This window comes from Canis lupus, chromosome 16 (assembly GCF_003254725.2).
Source record: "Canis lupus dingo isolate Sandy chromosome 16, ASM325472v2, whole genome shotgun sequence".
Classification (NCBI taxonomy): domain Eukaryota; kingdom Metazoa; phylum Chordata; class Mammalia; order Carnivora; family Canidae; genus Canis; species Canis lupus.
In genome coordinates, this window is record NC_064258.1 from 23,965,552 (window position 1) to 23,990,162 (window position 24,611).

Genomic DNA, 24,611 nt, shown 5'->3' on the forward strand with positions numbered 1-24,611 from the left:
CAAAGCACACAACTATCAGTCACCTTTATTTTTAGAGCGAGTGAGGCAATGGCTTTCACTAAGCAACTGGAGGGGGGAAACGCTTAAAATAATACTAATAATTAAAAGTTTCATATTAGTAGTATCACTTTTTTTTCCCTCAGAAAACCTCCAAATTGGGATCCCTGGGTGGCGCAGCGGTTTGGCGCCTGCCTTTGGCCCAGGGCGCGATTCTGGAGACCCGGGATCGAATCCCACGTCGGGCTCCCGGTGCATGGAGCCTGCTTCTCCCTCTGCCTGTGTCTCTGCCTCTCTCTCTCTCTCTGTGTGACTATCATAAATAAAAAATAAATAAATAAATAAATAAATAAATAAATAAATAAATAAATAAGAGAAAACCTCCAAATTGAACTTAGTGTCTACAATAACCCAAAAGGAACCCAACAATGAGCCTCTGAAGCTTATCAGTTTCCTGACACATTCATTCTCTAGAATATTATTTTTAAAAGGGATAAGGTGGGGTGACTGGGAGCAGAAATTGGGAAAACTATGAGACCAGCCACAGATACCTCCCCCCAGGGTTAAGAATCCCCAGGAATTAGATGTCACTTTTTATTTGATACACATAAGGGTATGGAGCTGTAGGATCCTCAGTTTTTATCAGATTATAGCTTTGGAAACGTTAAGCTGCATTACGTCTTCCTTTTTCCTTTTGGGAAGGGCTAAGAGGAATGAGGGGGCCCAGGAGGTGGGGGGGGGGAGGGCAAGATAGACTCTTCCCAGGTTGATGAATCTCACCTTCCCTTCAGCCTTTCCACCTCCATAAACCATGTTGCTTCTGGTTGGTTTGAGAGCACAGCTGAACTAATGACTGGAATATGAACACGAAGTGGTAACCAGCAACACCAGGAAAAGACAAGATGTCTTTCATTCTTTCGTTTCTTGAATTAAATTTAAAAAAATTTTTTTTAAGTGATACTTCTTTTCTTCTGTGTATTTGGTTTTAACTTCTCTCCCTGCAATTTTCAGAAAGGGATTGAAACAGGATGTAAACCCAGAATTGAATTACAAAACTCAAGCATTTTTCTGATGATGAGAGGAGAGTGTAAACGTTTTCTTTGAGTGGGAGAATGTATATTCTACATAAGCATTTAAAATACAGCACATTTTTCCTGTAAATTCAGGCCCAGGAGCTATCCAATTTTGTTGGCTGTCTGCAGTGGTAAGAGAGTGAGAGGAGCACCTGGCTGGCTCAGTTGGAAAAGTGTGTGACTCTTGATGTTGGGGTCATGGGTTCAAGCACCACGTTGGGGGAAGAGAGTACTAAAATAACAAAATAAACTTTAAAAGAAAAGAGAGACAGTGAGTAAAAATGACAAGAAAAATTGGGTAGGGAGAGGTGAAATCATCTCTAACACTGAATTTAATCACATTTTTCTGGTGACAGAGCTGGAGGAGGTTAAGTAACTTGTCCAACATCCTCCAAGTATCAGTACCAGAATCTAAATACAGGTCTGTTTGACTCCAAAGTCCATATTCTTCCCTCTGCATTCTTGGTCTCCGGTGAGGCTCTTCTGTGACCTCCGCTTGTTACATCCCCTATCCTCCCATTCTGCACCTTGACTCCTGGGGACAGGCGGTGTGTTCCTGGAAGAAAGCAGAGCTGATTGGGACTCATTCCAGGAGATTGCTCTAGAGTGGTTCATTAAGGTGACAGGTGATGGCTATAGAGGATTGATGGATAAAACAAAAGATGTGAAACAACAGTTTTCTTTTTCTTTTTTAAAGGTTGATTTATTCATTTGAGAGAGAGAGAGAGTGAGCATGAGGAGCAGCAGAGGGAGAAGGAGTAACAGGCTCCCCACTGAGCAGGGAACCTGGTGTGGGACTCGATTCCAGGACCCGGGATCACAACCTGAGCTGAAGGCAGACGCTTAACCACTGAGCCACCCAGGCACCCTGGAACAACAGTTTTCTTGACAGACTGCAACGTCCGTCTGGTAGAAAGTGTGAAGAACAAATCATTTAAAGCCCGAGAAATAGAGTTGAGGGTATTGGTGCTTTGGAAAACAGCCAACTTGATTTGTGTTTCACTCCAAAAATGAGTGAGGCATTGCCTCATTTCAGGATATGACCTGGCATTTTATCCATCATGGTTAAGTGTTGTCCAGGCTTTTCTCTTTATCACCTTAGATTCTCTCCAGACTCCACAGGACATTCCAGCAAAGGACAAAAGCCCATCTGCTAAGGGGAGCACTTCAGTAACATCTTCAGATGACATATCTAAAGCAGGCAGGCAGCCAGCACTTGTCTGGTCTAAGTTTGGTTCTATATGTTGCTTCCTTTTTCATTCCCTCAAGAGATATGTGGTTAATAGAATTTTGAGGAAAGTCATTGGTCTGAACTCTGCATAATTGCAAAGTGTACTGTCTTTGGGATAACGTCACAGAATGTTTGGGTGGGAAGGACCCAAGGGATCATCTTCCAGTCTCATTCTTCTTCTTTTCCCCAGCTTTCTGGAGGCCTAATTGACAAATAAAAATTATATATATTTGAGGTCTACAGTGTGATGATTTGATATGCATGTGCATTGTGAAATGACTCTACAGTCAAGCTAATCAACATATCCATCGCCTCACTTGGTAATCATTTGTGTATGTGTGTTGGTGAGAGCACTTAAGATCTATTTACCTAGAAAAAATTTTTTTTAATTTTAATTAAAAAAAATTTTAAGTAAACTTTATGCCCACTGTGGGGCTGGAACTCGTGACCCTGAGCTCAAGAGTCACGTGCTCTACCAACTGAGCCAGCCAAATGCCCTTCTCTTAGCACATTTAAAGTATATATTAACTATAGTCACTGTAGTGTGATTAATCAGTCACCAGAACTGATTAATTTTATAACTGAAAGTCTGGATCCACTCTCCTACTCTCTGCTTCTATGAGTTTGACTTTTTTAGATTTCATACATTCACGAGATTGTACAGTATTTGTCTTTCTCTGTCTGGCTTATTTCACTGAGCACGCTGTCCTTCAGGTTCATCCATGTTGTCCAGGTGGCAGGATTTCTCATGGTTGAATAATATTCCACACAATATGCACATACACACATCATATCTTTGTCCATTCACCCATCGACAGACACTTAGGTTGTTTCCGTACTGTGATTATTGTGAACAATGCTGCCATCACAGAGAAATCAGATATCTCCCTGAGATACTGATTTCATTTCCTTTGAATTTATTTCTAGAAGTAGAATTGCTAGATAATATGGTAATTCTTTCTTTATTTTTTTCCAAGAAAATAGACCAACCACCACCACCATATTTTAGTTTACTCTGATCTAAAGAGAAAGATGTCAAATGAAAACCTAGAACATGTACATACATGCACACCTTCCCAAACCCAGATAACCTAAAAGAAAAGATAACAAAATTCTGTTCGACAGATAAATTTATCTTCTATAAGATGTTTCCATACCCCATTCCATGTCTTGCAGCCAACTGGGGCTTCAGAATAGCAGCTTTTCCCCGGCCAGCTTCTGAGCCTTGGTTTTTATTTTTTATGCTCTTTAACATGGGCACATTTTTCAGCGTGTCAGACAAAATGAGAAAGCAGATCTTGCCGCCATGGATGTATACCTGCCCCAGCTGTGCCACTTGGCCTTCTCTATATGTGAGTGTGATGTTGGCCACCCAGCAATTCATGTTGCCCTTTGCCTCAAAGAGTTTCCCACGATACACATTGCTGGTTTTATCTCACGTGTCACCACGTGACCCTCAGGCCTGCCTAGGACTTTATTCGGCACACGTATCAGGAAGAGAGTTCTCACTGGCTCCGCTTACTCTTCCTTTTGAGGGCGGGGGCAACTCTGGTAGCTGTGAAGGTGTGAGCCAAGTAAATCGTGGGTCTCTGCTCCTGGTAGTTCCTTTTTTAAACTGAAGAAATATATATTTTATTTATTTATTCATGAGAGACACAGTGAGAGAGGCAGAGACATAGGCAGAGGGAGAAGCAGGCTTCTCCTTCCAGGGAGCCTGATGTGGGACTCAATCCCAGGACCCTGGGATCACATGCTGGGCCTAAGGCAGATGTTCAACCTCTGAGCCACCCAGGTGCCCCCGTTGCCCATTTTTTAATTGGATTTTTTTTATATTGAGTTTTAGGAGTTCCTTATATATTTTGAGTATTAATCCCTTATCAGACATGTGGTTGCAAATATTTTCTCTCATTCTGAGGTCACTTTTTCCTTTTGTTGTAGGCCTATCTCCTCTTTAACCAATAACAAAATCTGACCAGAAGGCCCAGTTCATCAGAATCCCATCGACACTAAACTTATAGAGACAAGAAGAAACCTATAAGAAAACCAGTTGATGACAAGGATGTTGAAATAAACATAGGGCTGTCCAGGTGGCATTCTGTGTTCCATACTCATCCCCTCTGGTTCTCAGATACCTAATCTCTAGTCCTGGATGGTGATTCCTGAACTCAGAAAGACAAAACACTAAAAGCCCTGGAGTCAAAATCAGATGAATCCTGTTCTAAGCCATGCTTATTAAGACAGGAAACTCCTATTTTAGTAAGTTTTTTAGTAACAAGGATGGCCTTGATTAACCAGAGAATTCGGTGAATCAGAATACACTGCCTGGGACCCTAGCACATGCTGTGCCTGTACTTGGGGCTCAGTAAACGAGTGTTTCTCCCCCAAGAATTACTGCCCAAACTGTGCTACAGAAAGATCTAAGCCAGGCAATGTTTTCCATTCTGCCTGCCTACCGTTTCCTCGGCGCTTTCCTTCACTGTTCTTACACAAAAAGAGATCTAGGGTGACAGCAAAGTGATGACTCATCTGACATCAGATTGAATCCTTTTTATTTGCCCTTGTGTGAGCCCCACTTTATGATATTGGGAACATCCGTGTTAGGTTTGTGAATGTTTTTATTTCACAGAAGACACACATGGACTGCAGTGGGACTCTAATGATTTAAAGGTCTGATGCATGTGGCTGTCTGAAAGGTCTTTGTTTTCCACAATCCTTTGACTATAAAAGGAATCAAAGTGTGTTTTAATCATGCTGACCAGCAAGGGCCAGGGATTCCTTCACTTTGGTCTGTGCCTCTGCTCCTGTATATTCATTCCTTGCTTGAAAGGTAGGTCTTATTTCTGTTTTTTCTCATATTCTCTTTTATGGCTACATGTGTTTACTTTTCTAGTTGTGCTCGACTGAGCACAGGTGAAATGCCCTATGTCTGAATATGTAGAGGGTCTGCAGAGGGATTACTACGGTTATAACTGCTAATTAATCTATTTCTTACTGGGGAAGTTTAACATGTAACATGAGATTTAGGGGGTGGGGTGGAGAGGACGATGAAACACTGTAAACCATATTTTATTGTCCCACTAAAAAACTGGTGGTGATAATAATGATGCAGTTTTCTATCCATACTTTCTCTGGATATATTTAGCTGACTTACTTGTATTTGTATTGAATATATCTTTTTAAAGCTGTGATTTATTTGTTAGCTGATACTATTACTTACTCCATGAACCCTTCCATTTTGAAGGTAATCATCATTGTTTTGGGAAGCATGTCATATTACTGTGCTGGAATGGATCCTAAGAGTAAGATCACTCATTTTAAAAGTTAAGACTTGGAAACAGCTAGCTGCTATTCTGCTGAAGAAAACCACATTTCCACGTGCTTTTGGCTTTGCAGGGTTTGCTCTTCAAGACTGATGGAGGCTTTACCTATGCTGTCTCGGGTGGGGGGCATGGATAATGGGGTAATGGAGAGAATTGTTTATTGTCTGTTTTATGTAGAAATATTGCTACCCTTATTGATTATGGTAACAAGAGTGCTATTTTATTTATTTATTTATTTATTTATTTATTTATTTATTTATTTATTTATTATTTATTTTTTTAAGAGTGCTATTTTACATTTAAAATTGTTCTTCCCTGCTGGAATCTCAGAGTTTCAGTGTTTCCAAGTCCATTTGTCAAATGACTATTTAGTGATACAACAGCTATCCTTTTGTTCATTTTTGCTGATTTTCAGTCCCTTTAATTTTCTTTCTTTCAGAGGGATTTCTAATCCCTCTGGGAAATTTGTAGAATAGTACTTCAGATGTCAAATTTGGCTTCTGTAAGGGATACAGAGGGGTATGAATGAAATGAATTATGTCAAATGAAGGCATGAAGGCCAAGTAACCTCCTTTTGATGCATTCTTGGAAGAATACAGACATACACATTAAACTATCTAAAATTTAGTGATTAAAATGCTATTATTTAAGGACTAAATTTGAATTCTTTTGAAACTATTTGTTTGCCCTAAAAACTTTGCACTTACACAAATCTCCAGAATAATTGAACTCAAAGCTGATTTTAAAAAGGATTATGGCTTGTTAAGATCTTAATACAATTACTAGTTATTTCAATTTGCTTGGAGAAGCTTCCCTAGCTAAATACCTCACTGTTGTAGAAACAGGTAGTTGAATCAGTATTTTGACAAGAAAGGGCAGGACTTTTCCATAATAACCAAATCAGTAAGATCGTCATCCTCAGTGACATAAACAAGAATTGGATTTCATGCTATCCCTTTATATTCGCGGTGTATTAGACTTCTACGAGTGCTCTTGCCAATATTATTTTATTTGCTATCACAATAGTTATGGGACGTAGGCATTTTACCCTTTTTATCTTCAGGGCAAAGGTAACCAACTGAGGCCCCGAGAGGCATATACAACGGGCACACAAGTCTGTGTGGGTGGACAGAACGCAGGCCAGGAGTGCTCAGTTACTTGGACACCCCACTGCTCATGTCACTTGGTGATGGAAGCTGCCAGAACCTTCCCCACCCCTGTGAGCACTCTCTCTGCTTCTCTAACTCTTCCCTCTGTTTTGCCATGCAGGCTCTGCAGGCTGTGCATCTGAAGAGAGGCTCTTTCACAAACTGTTTTCTCATTATAACCAGTTCATCAGGCCTGTAGAAAATGTTTCTGATCCCGTCACAGTGCATTTTGAAGTGGCCATCACACAGCTGGCTAATGTGGTAAGTGCCGTCAGTTCACATGTTCCTGGAGGAACCCTGACTCTGCAGAGAGCAGTGGGGGTCGCAGAGCAATTCTCAAACACTGTCCTAGTTGTTGCACATGGTAAATATAGAAATTTTGAAAATACGAACAAATGCACATCTACATGGGTGCTGGCCCTTTGAAGTCCTCCTGTTGAGAAGAAGACACTTTACCACTAATGTTAAAGTTACTTACATCAAGGCAGTGTGTCTCTGGAAGTGCTTCCAGAGCCAGTTTAGGAAACAAAGAGGCGAAGGGGAAGTTGAAGGGAGAATACAAAGGGAGCTAATTCCATTGCACCAGTCACTATGTCTGCACTTAGTGGCTGTCATCTGCATTTTATAGCTGGAGGGAAGCTCAGTTAAGTGACCTTCCTTAGGTAGTACAACTATAACATGGTGGAACTGCAATCTTAATTGAGCCTGTCTGACTCCAAAGTTCATGTTCTTTTTACTCCATAGAAAAAGAATGGCTTTAAGTCTTCTACATTATGCAAGAAAGAAAAAGAAAATCACCTTCTTTCATATAGTTCCATCCAGTGTGAGAAAACAGGCGGGAATTTGGATTTCTTGCTATGTTCAAGGGCAAGGAGGACTGCAGTTCTCTCCTTTGAATAACCTTCATGTCCTAATTGCTCAGAGAGGAGGTAGTGGGACCTGGTATTATAACATAGAGCAGGGTTCTGGGCTCCAAGGCATAGGAGGGAGCAGAGCTGGCCTGCGGACCAAATGCCAGGAATAGGTAGGCTCAGGAAGTATAGGGGGAGGCTAAAGCTAGAGCTCCTGAGACAACAGTGTACAGCAAAGGGAGCCCCTTTCATCAGTCCCAGCCTATGGATAAGGAAGGAGTTCTCTGTGCTCCTAGACTTTGCCCCTTAGGAAACAGTGGTGGCTTTCAGGGTTCACTGGGGAAAGATCTTAATTACAGATGTGAAGTCAGGGCCCATGATGTTTCTCCAGTCCATGTTTCCTAGTGGATGAGACTGACCCCTGGCCTGGTTCTCTGGCTTCTGGCCCAAATTGGAAGTATGTATATACCAGTATATACTGGTTAAAAAAAATAACACATTTTATTTTGCTTAGATGGGCCTACTCATTCCTTAAAAAATATTTATTTGGTACCTGTTCTGGTCCTTTCTACCCCCAAATCGTGTTGACTGGTTACTGGCTTCCTACCTGGCTGGAAGCTATAGTTTGCTGTGGTTGGATTGTTCTAATTTTCACTATTCACTATTTCACTATTTCTATTTCACTGTACAGCATCACTTCAAATCCTTGGTTGATATTTCTTTCCAGGACATTGTTCTGAGGATGGTGGGTGGGGATGGCAACACACAGATTTTGACATTTGCATGTGGCTGCTATCAAAGATTTTAAAAAAATATGACTTAAATAAAACAAGTTTATTTCTTTCTTATGTAATAGAAATGTAAAGGTTAACAGTTTAGGAGATTAATACCAGGTGGCTTCATGGTGTTAGTGATTGCTCCACTGTATTCAGTTGCTCAGGTTAGGCACTGCACAACATTCAGGGGATGCCAATCACATTGACCGTGATGCTTAAAGCATAAACCATACATTGGTGACAGTGAGCAAGGTTCCATCTTTCTATTTCACCATGTGCTTTCTTCCCTCAGTGTTGCCAAAGTGGTCCAAGATAACTGCTGATTTTCGCTCATCATATTCACATCCTTGATGATAAGCAGGAGGAAGGGAGAAGGGCATGTAACAGACATCTGTGACTTCCTGAGGGGTTTTCCTAGAAGTCCTACTAACCCTACTAACATCCTCTGCTTCCTGGTTCACTGACAACCTCTAGCTGTAAGGGAGACTTGGGAAATGTAAGGAAGACTTGAATTTTTATTTACTGAAATAACTGTAGGTTCAAATGCAATTGTAAGAAATAATAGAAAGATCCTGGGCAGCCCCGGTTGCACAGCGGTTTAGCACCACCTGCAGCCCAGGGCCTGATCCTGGAGACCCAGGATCGAGTCCCACATCAGGCTCCCTGCATGGAGCCTGCTTCTCCCTCTGCCTGTGCCTCTGCCTCTCTCTCTCTGTGTCTCTATGAATAAATAAATACAATCTTAAAAAAAAAGAAAATAATAGAAAGATCCTTTGTACACTTTGCCCAGTTTTCCCAGTGGCAACCACTAATGTGTCTTCTATTTTAAAAATTTTGTCATTTCAAGAAAGTTATATAAAAATGGAATCATAAAGTATGTAATCTTGTGGGATTGGTTTTTCTGGAAACTCATCCCAGTTGTCGACTGTATCAATAGTTCATTTCTTCTTGGTGCTGTGTGGTATTTAGGCACTGCAGTTTATTTCACTTTTCGGTGGTTAAAGAACATTTGGGTTGATTCCAGTTTTATTCTATTACAAATAAAAGTGCTATGAACATTTGGGTATAGGTTTTTGTGTGAGCATAAATCTTCATTTCTCTGGGATAAATCTCCAGGTGTGTAATTGCTGGGTTATATGGTAGTTGCATGTTTAGTTTTTTAAAGAAATTGCCAGGATGCTTTCCAGAGTGAATCTATCCTTTTACATTCCTGCCAGCAATATATAAGTGATCCAGTTTATTTGCATCTTCACCAATATTTGGTGTTTTTTTTTTATTTTAGGCATTCTAATAGGTATATAATGATATCTCATTGCAGTTTTATTTTTTTTTATTTTTATTATTTTTTTTAATTTTTATTTATTTATGATAGTCACACAGAGAGAGAGGCAGAGACACAGGCAGAGGGAGGAGCGGGCTCCATGCACCCGGAGCCCGATGTGGGATTCGATCCCGGGTCTCCAGGATCGGGCCCTGGGCCAAAGACAGGCGCCAAACCGCTGCGCCACCCAGGGATCCCTCTCATTGCAGTTTTAATATGCATTTTCCTAATGACTAATGACATAGACGATCTTTTCATGTGCTAATTTGCCATCTGTATATGCTCTTTGGTGAAATATTTGTTCATGGTTTTTTGCCCATTTTCTAATTGAATTGTTTGATTTTTTTTAACTGTCCAGTGTTAACAGTTCTTGCTATATTCTAGATGCTAATGCTTTGCCAGATATGTGGTTTGTAAATACAGTTGACCTTTAAATAATGCAGGGGTTAGGGGCACTAGCGCCTAGCACAGTCAAAATTCTTCATATAACTTTTGACTTCCCAAAATCTAACTACTAGTAGTCTACTGTTGACCTGAAGCTTTACTGATAACACTTGATTAACATGTATTTTGTATATTAAGGGTGTTATATTCTGTATTCTTACAATAGAGTAAGAGAAAATAAAATGTTATTAAGAAAATCATAAGAAAGAGAAAATACATTTATAGCACAGTGCTATAAAAATTCTCTATATAAGTGGATCTGCACAGTTGAAACCTGTGTATTCAAGGGTCAGTTGTATTTTACCCTAGTTTGTAGCTTCTTTTTTCATCTTTTTCATGTGGGCTTTCACTCAAACTTTTCCATTTTGATGAGGTCCAGTTTATAAATTTTTCCTTTTATGTGTTGTGCTTTTGGTGTTAAGCAGATCCCAGAGATTTTCTTTTATTTTTTTTCTTAAAGCTCTATTTTTTTAAGACTGTGATCCATTTTGAGTTAATTTTTAATTTTTGTATAAAATCTGAGGCTTAGGGATGCCTGGGTGGCTCAGTGATTGAGCATCTGCCTTTGGCTCAGGGCATGATCCGGGTTGCCTGGATCAAGTCCCACACTGGGCTCCCTGCATGGAGCCTGTTTCTCTGCCTCTCTTTATTTTTATTTATTTATTTTTAAATGTTTATTTATTTATGATAGTCACACACACAGAGAGAGAGAGAGAGAAAGAGAGAGAGAGGCAGAGACATAGGCAGAGGGAAAAGCAGGCTCCATGCACCCGGAGCCCGACGTGGGATTGGATCCCGGGTCTCCAGGATCACGCCGTGGGCCAAAGGCAGGCGCTAAACCGCTGCGCCACCCAGGGATCCCTCTGCCTCTCTTTAAAAAAAAATGCGAGGCTTGGTCCTTCTCTCTCTCTCTCTCTCTCTCTTTTTTTTTTTTTTTTGGTCTGTGGTGTCTAGTTGCTCCAGTGTCATTTGTTGAAAAGGCTATCCTTTTTCCATTAAGTTGCTTGTGTACCTCTGTGAAAAATCAGTTGAGCATATTTGTATGGATCTACTTCAGGGTCCTCTATTCCATTCCATTAATCTATATGACTAACCCTCCACCAATACCACACAGTCTTGATTACTGTAACTGTATAGTAAGTCTTGTTTTTTATGTTTTTTATTTTTAAATATTTTAATTATTTATTTGAGAGAAAGAGAAAGAGAGCACACATGCAGGAGTGGGGGTGGGGACAGGAGGAGAGGGAGAAGCAGACTCCCCGCTGAGCAGGGAGCCTGATGTGGGGTCTCGATTCCTGGACTCTAGGATCATGACCTGAGCTGATGGAAGATGCTTAATGGCTGAGTCACTCAGGCACCCAGTAAGTCTTAATATTGGTCAAAGTGATTCCTGCCACCTTATTCTTCTTTGTCAAAATTATATTAGCTATTCTAGGGCCTAAGCCTTATAGAATAAGCTGCCTATGTATACAAAAAGCTTTGCTGGGATTTTGAAAGGAATTGTACCACATCTATAAATTAATTTGGGGAGAAGTGGCATATTTACTTTGTTGAGTCTTCCAACCCGTGAATGCAAGATATTTCTCCACTTAGCCCTTTTTTTATCAGCATTTTGTAATTTTCAGTACACAGATCCTATTCATGTATTATTGTGTACATATGTAAGTATTTTGTTTTATTTGAAGCAATTGAAAATAACGTGCTTTTAATTTTGGTTTCTCTATGTTCATTCTTATTATATGGAAATTGAATTTTTTGTCTATTGATCTTATGTCATGAGATTTTGCTGAACTTACTTATTAATATCAGTATTTTTTTAGTTTCAATATTTTTATAAATTCCATGGGATTTTCTATGTAGGCAACCATGTCATATGCAAATATAGTTTTTTTCTTTCTTTCTTTCTTTCTTTCCAATCTGTGCTTTTTTCCTCTTTTTCTTGTCTTATTGCATTGACTAGAATTTCTAGTACTGTATTGAGTAAAACGGTGAAAATGAACATCTTTGCCTTGTTCTCAATCTTAAGGAAAAAGCAGTCAACTTTTTACAATTTAGTATAATGATAGCTGTAGCATTTTTATGGAGGTTTTCATCAAGCTGAGGAAATTCTCCTTTATTCCCAGTTTTCTTTTTTTTTTTTTTTTTTATTTATTTATGATAGTCACACATTGAGAGAGAGAGAGAGGCGGAGACATAGGCAGAGGGAGAAGCAGGCTCCATGCACCGGGAGCCCGATGTGGGATTTGATCCCAGGTCTCCAGGATCGCGCCCTGGGCCAAAGGCAGGCGCTAAACCACTGCACCACCCAGGGATCCCTATTCCCAGTTTTCAACGAATTTTTGTCATAAGCTGATGTTGAATTTTTGCCAAATGCTTTTTCTGCATCAATTGATATAATCACATAATTTTTCTTCTTTACCTTGTTGATATGGTAACTTACACTGATTGATTTTTGAGTGTTGAACCAGCCTTACATCTCATTTAGTCATGGTATATAACTTTTTAAAAAAAGATTTATTTAGTTATTCATGAGAGACACAGAGAGAGAGGCAGAGACAGAGGCTGAGGGAGAAGGAGGCTCCGTGCAAGGAGCCAGATGTGGGACTTGATCTCAGGACCCTGGGATCACACAGGGAGCCGAAGGCAGACGGTCAACCACTGAGCCACCCAGGTGTCCTGGTGTATAACTTTTTATATATTGTTAGAATCAGTTTGCTAATACTTTATTGATGGGTTTGTGACAGATATTGATCTGTAATTTTCTTTTTTTGTACTGTCTTTGGGTTTTGTGTTTGGATAATACTTCATAAAAAATGTTTAGAATTGTTCCATCCTCTTCTACATTCTGGAAAAGATTGTGTAAAATTAATATTAATTCTTTATCTGGTTGGTAGAATTCTCCAGGGAAACTTACTCGGTCTAGATACTTCTTTTCCAGAGGTTTTTAACTATAAATTCAATTTTTAAAAATGGCCATAGACTATTCAGACTGTCAATTTCATTTTCTTTGAATTTGGATAGTTTGTGGCTTTTGAGGTTTTAGTCCACTTTTTAGAAATTTTTGAGTGTATGATAAAATTGTTTATAGTATTGTCTATTCTTTGTAATGGCTACAGGATCTGAAGTGATAGCTCCTGTTTTATTCTTGATGTTGGTGAGTTGTGTCTTCTCTGTTTTTATTTTTGTCAATCTTGCTACAAATTCCTCAATTTTGTTGTTTCTCCTCCAAAGACTCAGCCTTTTGTTTTCCTTTTTAATTTTGATGTCTACTCTTGTTAAAAAAAGTTTGTTTGTTTGTTTACTTATTTATTCTCTACATCAAGACTTGCATGTTTCAATGACTGAGCCAGCCTGGTATCCCAAATTTTCTACTCTTATCTTTATTTTTCCTTCCTTAAGCTTGCTTTGGGATTTATTTTGTGCTTCTTTTTCTAATTTCTTGAAGTAGAAACTTGGATTATTGATTTGAGGCCTTATTTCTAGTGTAAGCATATCATGCTATAATTTTATTTTCAGCACTGTTCTAAGCTATGTCCTTCATGTTTTGGTATGTTGTATTTTCATTTTCATTCTGTTCTATGTATTTTTAAAAATCTCCTTTGAGAGGCACCTGGGTAACTCGGTTAAGTGTCTGATTTTTTTAATGTATATTTTATTTGTTTACTCATGAGAGACACAGAAAGAAAGGCAGAGACATAGGCAGAGAGAGAAGCAGGATCCTTCTGGGGAGCCTGATGTGGGACTTGATCCCAGGATCTCGGGATCATGACCTGAGCTAAAGGCAGACGCCCCAAGTGTCTGCCTCTTGATTTTGGCTTAAGTCATGATCTCAGGGTCATAAGATCAAGCCCTGCCCAGGGCTCCATGTTCGCTGTGGAGTCTGCTGGGGATTCTCTTTCTTCTTCTCCCTCTGCACTTTCCCCTACTCACACGGTGATACACACACTCTTTCTCTCAAATAAAGAAATAAAAATAATAAAATCTTAAAAAAAAACCCTCCTTTGAGACATCTTCTTTGACCTATGTATTATTTAGAAGTCTATTGTTTAATTCTTGTGGGTTTAGAGATTTTCCTGTTGTCTTTTTGTTATTGATTTCTAGTTTGATTCCATTATAGTCAGAAAACACACTGTATGGTTTCAATTCTTTTAAGTTTATGAGGTTTATTTTATGGCCCATGATAAAAATATGATTTATCGGGCAGCCCGGGTAGCTCAGCGGTCTAGCGCCGCCTTCGGTCCAGGGCATGATCAGGGGTCCTGAGATCAAGTCCCACGTCGGGATCCCCTCATGAGGCCTGTTTCTCCCTCTGTCTGTGTCTCTGCCTCTCTCTCTCTCTCTCTCTGTGCATCACTCATGGATAAATAGATAAAATCTTTTAAAAATTATGGGCAGCTCTGGTGGCACAGCAGTTTAGTGCCACCTACACCTGGCGTGTGATCCTGGGGACCCAGGATCGAGTCCTGTGTCAGGCTCCCTGCATGGAGCCTGCTTCTCCCTCCGCCTGTATCTCTGCCTCTCTCTGTGTGTCTCTATGAATGAATAAATAAAATATTTAATAAAAATGAAAAATATGATTTATCTGGTTAATATTCCACACATACTTGAAAAATTTATGTATTCTGCTATTTTGATTCTATATATGTCAGTTGGGTCCTGTTGATTGTATTCTTCAGATCTATATTTTTGCCAATTTTCTGTCTAGTATTCTATAGGTTGCTGAGAGAGGAAGTGTTGAAGTCTTCAGCTATAATTAGGGATTTATTCCTTCTTTCAGCTTTACCAATTTTTGTTTCATTGTTTGGTGTGTATACAATTAGGATCATATGCCTTCCTGGTGAATTTATCCTTCAAGCACTATGTAATGTCTTTCTTTGTCCATAGTAATCATTTTTTTCTGAAGTCTACTTTGTCAGACATTAATGTAGCCATTCTTATTGGTGTATTATAAGCTACCTGGTCTCATTTGGGGCACCAGAAGCCCCTGTGGACCATATACATTGTTGTCATTGAGCCACAGTGAGCCCTGGGAATAGCTCTGTGATGCAGTACAACAAGGACGCACAATCATCAACTTCCTTCTCAAAGTCTCTAGGCCTTTTGCTCCTCTGTATGGAAGTGTATTTGCTGCCATACAGAATGATACTGGCCACAAAGTTTTCTGGATAGATGATCTTTCAGTGTAAGAGTACTCCTGCTGTGCTCCCAACAGAGATCCAAGACAAAGCCCCTAGTGTTTCGATGGCCTCACATATCTGAAATGACAAACTTAAAGGCCTTGAAAGTGTAGTCCACCTGGCTTTTCTGATCTCAATCTCTGCTGCTCAGAGCCTAATCAGTTTGAAATTGTAACTCCAATCCTTTAATTCAGGCAGGGTGCCAACTAATTTATTTTCCCAAGAAAGAGATATAGGGCAATGGTCCCAGCAACGTGAATGGTATTGTGGATCTCTGGCCTCTTTCAGCTGGGCTCTCTGATGATACTACCCATGACCATCAGTGTGGTATGGAATTGGATGGAGAACAAGACTTGCCAGAAAAAGTCCTCATTCACAAGAAAGTTGGCTGACACCCCTGAAGATGTCCACACCACATTGAGCTTTACTAGCCTATAGAAGTTTTGGTGGAAGACAGGGATATTGTCAGGACAATATTGCCAACAGATTTTAACTATTTGAACACGATGCACTAGTTCACAGTATACACTAGTTCTGTAAACACAGTATACTAGTATATAGAGGGAATGCAGTCTTTGGAAGATGCTTATGATATTTACCCCTGAGGCCTTTCTGGATTGCATAGTTAGTCCATTTTTGATTGACAGCCAATGGTTTATTGACATGGCCTCCACTGGATGGAATCCATAGGTCACAACAAGACCTTCTCATGAGCAGAAGGCACCAGCCATGGACTGCTTGGCCAATGGATAAGTATAGCTCTCTACTCCTTTTTTTTTTTTTTTCTGTTCCTGGCTAATAGGAAACCATAAATGTAAGTCTTTTTGTTGACCTTTTAAAACACTGAAGCTTACCATTATTTGACGCAAACCCATTCGAAGGAGGAAACTTAGCAGGGGGAGTAGAGAACAACAGAGCAGCTCAGTGAAAAAGAGCAGGTTAATGTCTGAGTCCTGGCTATAATTCTGTCAACCACAGTTGAATTCATTTGACATGAAAGGTGTCCATGTGTCTTGTAAAGCAAGGTTGGTAAGTTGTTTTATTTTTTAAGATTTTATTTATTTATTTTAGAAAGAGAGAAGGGAGAGAGAGTGTGTGCACAAGCGATGGGGAAAGGGAGAGGGAGAGGGAGAAGCAGACTCCCTGCTTAGCAGGGAGGTTGACAGGGTAGGGGAATGGGGGCCTCAATCCCAGGCTAGGACTCTGAGATCATGACCTGAGGTGAAGGCAGTCACTTAACCGACTGAGCCACCTGGGCACCCTGGTTGGTAAGTTTTGGGAACCTACTGCTGGCCACTGGGAATACCCAATACCTAATATCCAAGCAGTTGTGTTGTAAGTTTGCTGAAGGTCCTGAATATGTCTTCAGTAGTTTTCCCACTGAAGCCTGGTAGTTGCTTAGGAGCATACTATATTTGGTATATTGGCTTGAAATGTTTTATTCCAGATAGCTCCATGACTGTCTTCAGGCCATTTAGGAACTTGTTTAATCTATCTCCTCAGAGAAGCCTTCTTTCATCATTCTGTCTCAAACAGATGTGTTTGCTTGTGTGTGTGCTTGTGTATGTGTGTATGTATGCACAAACACACCCCTCTATCCCTCTTTATTTTTCTTCATAGGACTTATAACTGTCATACATTATATTATATATCTATTATTGAATTTTTGTCTCTCCAATTAATAGTTTAGCAGTAAACAGGATGGAAAAATCCCCTACCTTCATGTGTCTAAATTCCCGGCATTTATAGAGCACACAGTACTCAATAAATACTTGAGTAATGAATGATTGAAGAAATCAGTATGGCTTGAATGAGAATTGGGATGTGGTGCATCAGAGTGGCAGGTCCCAGGTGGAAACCGCATGGTAAGCTGAGGCTCACATTTCAAGGGGCAATTGGGCTCAGCACTCAGAGCCTGGAGAGTGCTGAGCACAGCTGAGGAAGGGAGGTTTCCAAGGACTGGGAAGAAGATGGTAAAAACAATGAACCAAGTTCTGATAGCTATCACCATCTGCAGTACTACCCCTCCCTTCTTCCCACAGTCCCTTCTCTTCCTCCTTTCATGGAATCAGAAACCTTATGAGCTATGGAGATCAGAAAGGCTTCACAGAAGAAGTGAGACTTAAATCTGATTTGAAAGACAGTTTTTAAGCCACAGTTTCTTTCAAAGTGAACATGGTTGGAATGAGATGTGAAAATATATTTCTGGTTGCATTTTATAAGTTGACTTTTTAGGTTTTGTTTTCCTCCGTTAGTATGAATAACTCAGATTTGGCTCTCTTCCATTGTAATTATTGTTCTAAGATCCATTATTAGCAAGTACATTTATTAGCAAGTACATTTAAGGCTAAAAATGTTATTTCTTTTTTCCAGGATGAAGTAAACCAGATCATGGAAACCAATCTGTGGCTACGTCACGTATGTGTCTGCATTATGTGTCCTTCCCTTGGACCTATCTTACTCATGTGCCAGGCTAACAATGTCTACTGGATAAATTCCACTAACATTCCCTCTTTCCATCTCTAGCTTATGATGGAGCATAAAATACTATCTATCTGTTTCCAAAGCCTAAAGGTCAGCTCTGAAACAGCTTCTTGATGTGCTGAAACACAGCACAGGTGCTGAAACGTAGTGATAAAGTTCTCTGGGACATAGAGACCTGTCCCTTCTGGTTTCTGCCTCAGGTCTCCTATTTATATCTGTAACTTGAGCCCCAGAGTCAGATGCTTGCCAGCTCTTTGATCCTGCTGCACCAGGGGGAAGTCAGGAACTGACTATGAGAGCTTGTGGGTTAGAGTCCCACCAGCTGGTTTTATCAGTTATACTATTTCATTTTTCCTTCTTGTCTTAATCTTTTATGCAGACTTTGTAACAAATTCATCATGGTACACTTGAACTATTTTTTTAATATTAGAAATGAGTTGCTACTCCAGTGTGAATATAGTCTGTGGAACACAGAAGTTGAATTTATAACCTTAGCCAGCTAATAATCAATAGCTAATTATTTAAGTCATATTTGCCAAAATCAGCTCAGCTACCTAGCACCCTATCCTTTTTTTTATAATAAATTTATTTTTTATTGGTGTTCAATTTGCCAACATACAAAATAACACCCAGTGCTCATCCCGTCAAGTGCCCCCCTCAGTGCCCGCCAACCAGTCACCCCCACCCCCCGCCCTCCTCCCATTTCACCACCCCTAGTTTGTTTCCCAGAGTTAGGAGACTTCCATGTTCTGTCTCCCTTTCTGATATTTCCTACTCATTTCTTCTCCCTTCCCCTCTATTCTCTTTCACTATTATTTATATTCCCCAAATGAATGAGACCATTAATGTTTGTCCTTCTCCGATTGACTTATTTCACTCAGCATAATACCCTCCAGTTCCATCCACATCGAAGCAAATGGTGGGTATTTGTCATTTCTAATGGCTGAGTAATATTCCATTGTATACATAGACCACATCCTCTTTATCCATTCATCTTTCGATGGACACCAAAGTTCCTTCCACAGTTTGGCTATTGTGGACATTGCTTCTATAAACACCAGGGTGCAGGTGTCCCGGCGTTTCATTGCATCTGTATCTTTGGGGTAAATCCCCAGCAGTGCAATTGCTGGGTCGTAGGGCAGGTCTATTTTTAACTCTTTGAGGAACCTCCACACAGTTTTCCCACCAACAGTGCAAGAGGGTTCCCTTTTCTCCGCATCCTCTCCAACATTTTTGGTTTCCTGCCTTGTTAATTTTCCCCATTCTCACTAGTGTGAGGTGGTATCTCATTGCGGTTTTGATTTGTATTTCCCTGATGGCAAGTGATGCAGAGCATTTTCTCATGTGCTTGTTGGCCATGTCTATGTCTTCCTCTGTGAGATTCCTGTTCATGTCTTTTGCCCATTTCATGATTGGATTGTTTGTTTCTTTCCTAGCACCCTATCCTCCATGGATTTAACCTCCCAACCTTTTTTTTTAAGTTTCTTTTTTCTTAAGATTTTATTTCTTTATTCATGAGAGGCCCACAGAGAGAGGCAGAGACATGGGCAGAGGGAGAAGCAGGCTCCCTGTGGGGACTCCGATGAGGGACTCAGTCCTGGGATCCTGGGATCATGCCCTGAGCCAAAGGCAGATGCTCAACTGCTGAGCCACCCAGGCATCCCTAATCTCCTAGCTTTTGATAGAAACCAATGTATTCTTTGTTTTTTTTTTTTTTTTTTTTTAACTAGGCTCCATGCCCAGTGTGGGTCTTGAACTCATGACGCTGAGACCGAGAGTCATGCTCTACCAACTGAGCCAGCTAGGTGCCCCTCCAATGTACTCGTTAAATAAGAACTTACTTTTTCCAAAAAAACCTGCTAAACCAACATGGAATTAATATTGGAATAAAGTCACTAAAATTTTTTTATTCAACTGACTTTTGCCTTTAGATCTGGAATGACTATAAATTGCGCTGGAACCCAATGGAATATGATGGCATTGAGACTCTTCGTGTTCCTGCGGATAGAATCTGGAAGCCTGACATTGTCCTCTACAACAAGTATGGGCTTCTGGCAACAGTAATCTCTTTCTAAAGTTGCCTTCAGTACATGCCTACCCACAGCAAAAGGGGTGTTACTAAATGGTGTCTGGTTTACTTTGCAGTGCTGTTGGTGACTTTCAAGTGGAAGGCAAGACAAAAGCTCTTCTTAAATATGATGGCATGATAATCTGGACTCCACCGGCTATTTTCAAGAGTTCCTGTCCTATGGATATCACTTTTTTCCCTTTTGATCATCAAAATTGTTCCCTGAAATTTGGTTCTTGGACCTATGACAAAGCTGAAATTGATCTTCTAATCATTGGATCTAAAGTAGACATGAATGATTTTTGGGAAAACAGTGAATGGGAAATTGTTGATGCTTCTGGCTACAAACATGATATAAAATACAACTGTTGTGAGGAGATATACACAGATATAACCTATTCTTTTTACATTAGAAGACTGCCAATGTTTTATACCATTAATCTCATCATCCCTTGTCTCTTTATTTCATTTCTAACTGTGCTGGTCTTTTACCTTCCTTCTGATTGTGGTGAAAAGGTGACACTTTGTATTTCAGTTCTGCTTTCTCTGACTGTGTTTTTGCTGGTAATCACAGAAACCATCCCATCCACGTCTCTTGTGATCCCATTGGTGGGTGAGTACCTACTGTTCACCATGATTTTTGTCACCCTGTCCATTGCGGTGACTGTGTTTGTGTTGAACATACATTATCGCACCCCAGCAACACACACTATGCCCAAGTGGGTGAAGACGGTTTTCCTCCAGCTGTTACCCCAGATCCTGATGATGAGGAGGCCTCTGGACAAGATGAGGAAGACGAGTTCTGATAAAAACTCCAAAGGCATTTCCAGTAGGCCCACCAAAGTCAACTTTGATAATTACAGAGAGACAAAACTTCCTAAAGAATGCTGCCACTGTCATAAATCAAGTGAGCTTGCCACCAGCAAAAGAAGATTAAGTCATCAGTCTTTACAATGGATGACTGAAAATTCAGAGCACTGGCCTGATGTCGAAGATGTAATTAATAGTGTTCAATTCATAGCAGAAAACATGAAGAACCAAAATGAAACAAAGGAGGTAGGTACATGGCTCCTCCAGCCTGTCCACCTAGAGTGGGCTTAGAGGCACTTGTAGGTCCAGTCAGATCTTCAGTGTGACTTCTGTTTACAAGAGGAACAGGGAGCATTACTGACACTCAGTTATTAAGCAGTTATGGGTGAAGTGGCCTAGGGGTTGGTTAGGAAAAACCATAGTTTCAGAACAAAACTCCACCTCTTGAAATGTTAACTCCAGTGAAATCTGGTTAAAATAAACATTCAGGACAACCTTGGTTAATGAAACTCTTTCTTAAGAACAGTGGCAGAGGGAAGGGTGAATGGGAAGATCTGCCTCCAGGGCAGGAGAACCAACTGCACAGCAGCCTGCAGCCTGAGAGTGCTGGGAGAGGGGAGTGAGTCTTCTGCAATTCCAATCCCACTTATTCTACTGGAGAGGGATCTAGGTGTAGATTGAAGGAGCCTCAGGGATATTTTTAGCATCAACATATTCTGCTTTTGTTGCCCAGAGTCTAATGATAGCAGCATGGACCTCCCCCATTCTCCAAAGAGAGAGCTCAAGGAAATCATGCCAGTTTTCCATAGCATAAGGATGACTAGCTTCGGGCATCTGAAAATTTGTGCCAGGTGTCAGGGTTTGACCTCATACTGCAGTTGTCGGCATTCATATCTCCTAGTGAAAGGATGTCTTGAGACCTGAAGTCCGCTCTGTTGGTGCAGGGGAGGATACTGTGACTGTGAGTCACAAGGCAGGGGGTGGGGGGATGCATCATGGTGACACCTTCATAAAATCAAGGGGTTATTGTTGTCTTAAACATCATCTGGTAGGGCCCTCAAGACACAACCTGAGACTAAGTCTCAGCCATAAATTGGAGGCATAAGAATTTGGAGGTTAGAAACTGGAAGGACATGAGAAAAGCAATGAATTCTCCATAGCTAGCATGACTTTGAGGGCTAGAGAGCTGCCTATTCCTGATAAGAGGGCCCTCCATCATTTCTCCCATCCTGCACCCCTGTCTCAAACCCATTTCCCAGACTTGCCAAGGGGTCAGAATATCCAGTGGTGCCAATGGCAAAAATTGAGCTATCCGAGTGGTTTTCTTGGGAATGCTTTTTGCAGGAAAAGTCCTTTGTGCTCTGGGTGATCCTGCTAACTCTGTAGCCATCTGCACGAGGCACTAGAGGGGCATGTGCATCCACTCTCTTCAGACAAAAGTTCTGTGAACTATATAGGAAACACGAGTTAACCACGATAAAATTATGTTTGCTTTAAAAATTGCCAGGGAAGTCTTCTTTGAAAAGAAAGCAGCTTATTTATGAGACAAAACACATCCCCTATGGTTTCCTTTTTTTTTTTTTTAATTGTTTTGACTTTTTGTTTGCCTTTCAGGTTGAAGATGACTGGAAGTACGTAGCCATGGTGGTAGACAGAGTATTTCTTTGGGTGTTTATATTTGTCTGTGTGTTTGGAACTGCAGGGCTATTTCTACAACCACTGCTGGGGAACACAGGAAAGTCCTAAGGATGTATTTTCCTTTTACCTTTTGAAACTTACAGATGCTATATTTGTTCTATGCTCCCTGCTGTAAGGAAAGCGACATAGTTTTCCATCCAAGTCCCCCATCTACTGAAGCTGACGACTAGATGGAAAAAAAGAGGACTTTGTTACAGATTAGGAGGCTGAATGCCCTCCTTTGTAGCACAGAGGAGTACTCGAAGATGTTTTATAACACTGGAGTCCGAAGCTGGCAGCATCCACAGGCTTCTCTTCTCTGTACATGTTCGACTTCCAGGGACACGAGTGATCCATAATACAGTGACCCATGTAAGGAACACCAAACCACGCTAAAATGGGGTGCTCTTGTACCTCCAGTTTATTGCTTACCATCCAGACATGAAACACTGGAGCTCGTACCTTGCTGGCATCTGCAGCGCTTGGGAATTATTATACGCCTGCCTTCTTATGCATGCCTCTGGAATGTACTCATGCATGTCAACATTATTTGATATATTAATTAGCAAAAAATAATAGCGGGTCATCAGGGTCTCTCTCAGCAGGCTGCATCTAATTAGCACTCATCTGGCAAGAAACTTGAGTGGTAACCCAGCACTGTACTAGGCATTGCAAGGGCAACAGAAATAGGTTCTGTCCCCAAGTGCTTGCAGCTTTTGAGGAAAAGTCATAAACACAAAGATCTCCAGGACCAGGTATCGCGTGGGGAATGTAACTACAGCAGCCAGAGTAGGAGAGCATGATGTAGTGTTGCCACATAAATGTGTGGCAGCCTCTGCTGTGGGTCAAAGAGGTGGCTGCTCTGGTCAGCTGTTTCCACTGGTCCGTTGTAGCCGAGACTGCAAATAAAGTTATTTCTTCTTTAAGAAATTGTGATCTGGTACCTTGTGGAGCAAAACCTTTTCTGAGAAGGAACACTTTGGGAATTCTGTTTCATTCTACTCTATCTTTATCTTCATATTTGTTGTATAAATATTATTGTAACAATAAAAATGTCTTTCAAAGCAGAAAAAAAAAATAAATCTACCTAACAAAGGAACTAATTTCTTTTTTGTCTTTTCCCATCTCGTCCTTGCCTAATCACACATGTAATGAATGCACACTTCAATTATACCTTTCAATTTTGTATTTTGCTGTTTTCTCAAAACATGTCAGCAGTATTTCTCCATGATGTTACATAGTCTTGAATGTGGGGTGTCCCCATCCATGGAGGTCGGTGGCACAGGTGGTGAGAGACTTCACCCGAGTCAGAACAAAGGAGATAAAAGTTTACTGAATACACGGAAAGGGACCAGTGGCCAGGACAGCGAGAGAGAGACTATCTGCCATGAGGTGGTGGCGAGGGGCTATAGGTACAGGGTGGAATGAAGGAGGTATGGGAATGTATAGAATTTTCCCTTTTCTGGTAACTGTGCCTGCATGTAAGTAGACCATTGGTCAGCTAGGGCCTATGGCTATTTCCAAGTGGGTGACTTCACCAGCCTGTTTGGGCTCAGCTGTGGATCACTGTGGTCGGATTTCCATTGCTCAAGCCCACTGCCTACCAGCTGCCTCTCTATTCAAGTACATTTTTATGATTGCATAATCTCCATTGTGTTGATGCACCAGAACTTCTATTACCTCATGCTCATTCTTCCTTGTCTATCTCATCCAGGAGCCTCATGCTCTCTGTGGTACACCAGGCAGAGGTTGTGAACTTGAAGCTCTCTGTTTAAAGTATTTTTACTGCCTCTCATATTTGTGATCATATCTATATTTTATCTTTCTTACAATGGTTTGGTTTACTTGATACATTTTTTCACTGTTAAGCCAATTGATTTGATTTAATATTATTGTTTAAAGAGTTGTATTTATTTTTTTTAAAGGTTTTATTTATTTGAGAGAGAGAATACCAGCAGGGGCAGGGACAGAGGGGACAAACAGACTCCCTGCTGAGGACAGTCCTGATGTTTGCTTGATCCCAGGACCCTGAGATCATGACTTGAACCGAAGCCAGACACTTAATTGACTGGGCCACCCAGGCACCCCTAAAAAGTTTTAATAGTGAAAATGCACATAACAGAATTTACTGTCTGCACTATTTTAAGTATACAGTTCAGTGGTATTCACCACCATCCATCCATAGAACTCTTTCATCTTGTAAAATTGAAACTCTGTACCTATTAATAGCAATT

General features: G+C 40.6%; 1 protein-coding gene across 3 annotated transcripts; it reads left to right on the forward strand.

Annotated features, from left to right (window-relative positions):
• The first annotated feature begins 4,687 nt into the window (after positions 1-4,687).
• On the forward strand, positions 4,688-23,480 carry CHRNA6 (cholinergic receptor nicotinic alpha 6 subunit). Of its 3 annotated transcripts, XM_035699872.2 has the most exons (7): positions 4,688-5,128; positions 5,543-5,600; positions 6,891-7,030; positions 17,712-17,756; positions 19,754-19,863; positions 19,968-20,946; positions 22,315-23,480. In XM_035699872.2, exons 2-7 carry the CDS (start codon positions 5,567-5,569, stop codon positions 22,444-22,446), a joined length of 1,440 nt encoding a protein of 479 aa, XP_035555765.1. In that variant the 5' UTR covers positions 4,688-5,128; positions 5,543-5,566; the 3' UTR covers positions 22,447-23,480. The 3 variants fall into 3 exon arrangements, with proteins under 3 accessions (XP_035555765.1, XP_025299086.1, XP_035555767.1); XM_025443301.3 differs by lacking the exon at positions 5,543-5,600 and having other exon boundaries at positions 4,689-5,128; XM_035699874.2 differs by lacking the exons at positions 5,543-5,600; positions 6,891-7,030 and having other exon boundaries at positions 4,689-5,128.
• The last annotated feature ends 1,131 nt before the right edge of the window (positions 23,481-24,611 follow it).

Bases quoted from the DNA above. Each gene is read 5' to 3' on its own strand.
- CHRNA6 (XM_025443301.3), top strand. From the start codon at position 5,050: ATGCTGACCAGCAAGGGCCAGGGATTCCTTCACTTTGGTCTGTGCCTC. The intron at 5,129-6,890 runs GTAGGTCTTATT...TTTGCCATGCAG, and splicing joins ATTCATTCCTTGCTTGAAAG to GCTCTGCAGGCTGTGCATCT. The intron at 17,757-19,753 runs GTATGTGTCTGC...TTTTGCCTTTAG, and splicing joins CCAATCTGTGGCTACGTCAC to ATCTGGAATGACTATAAATT.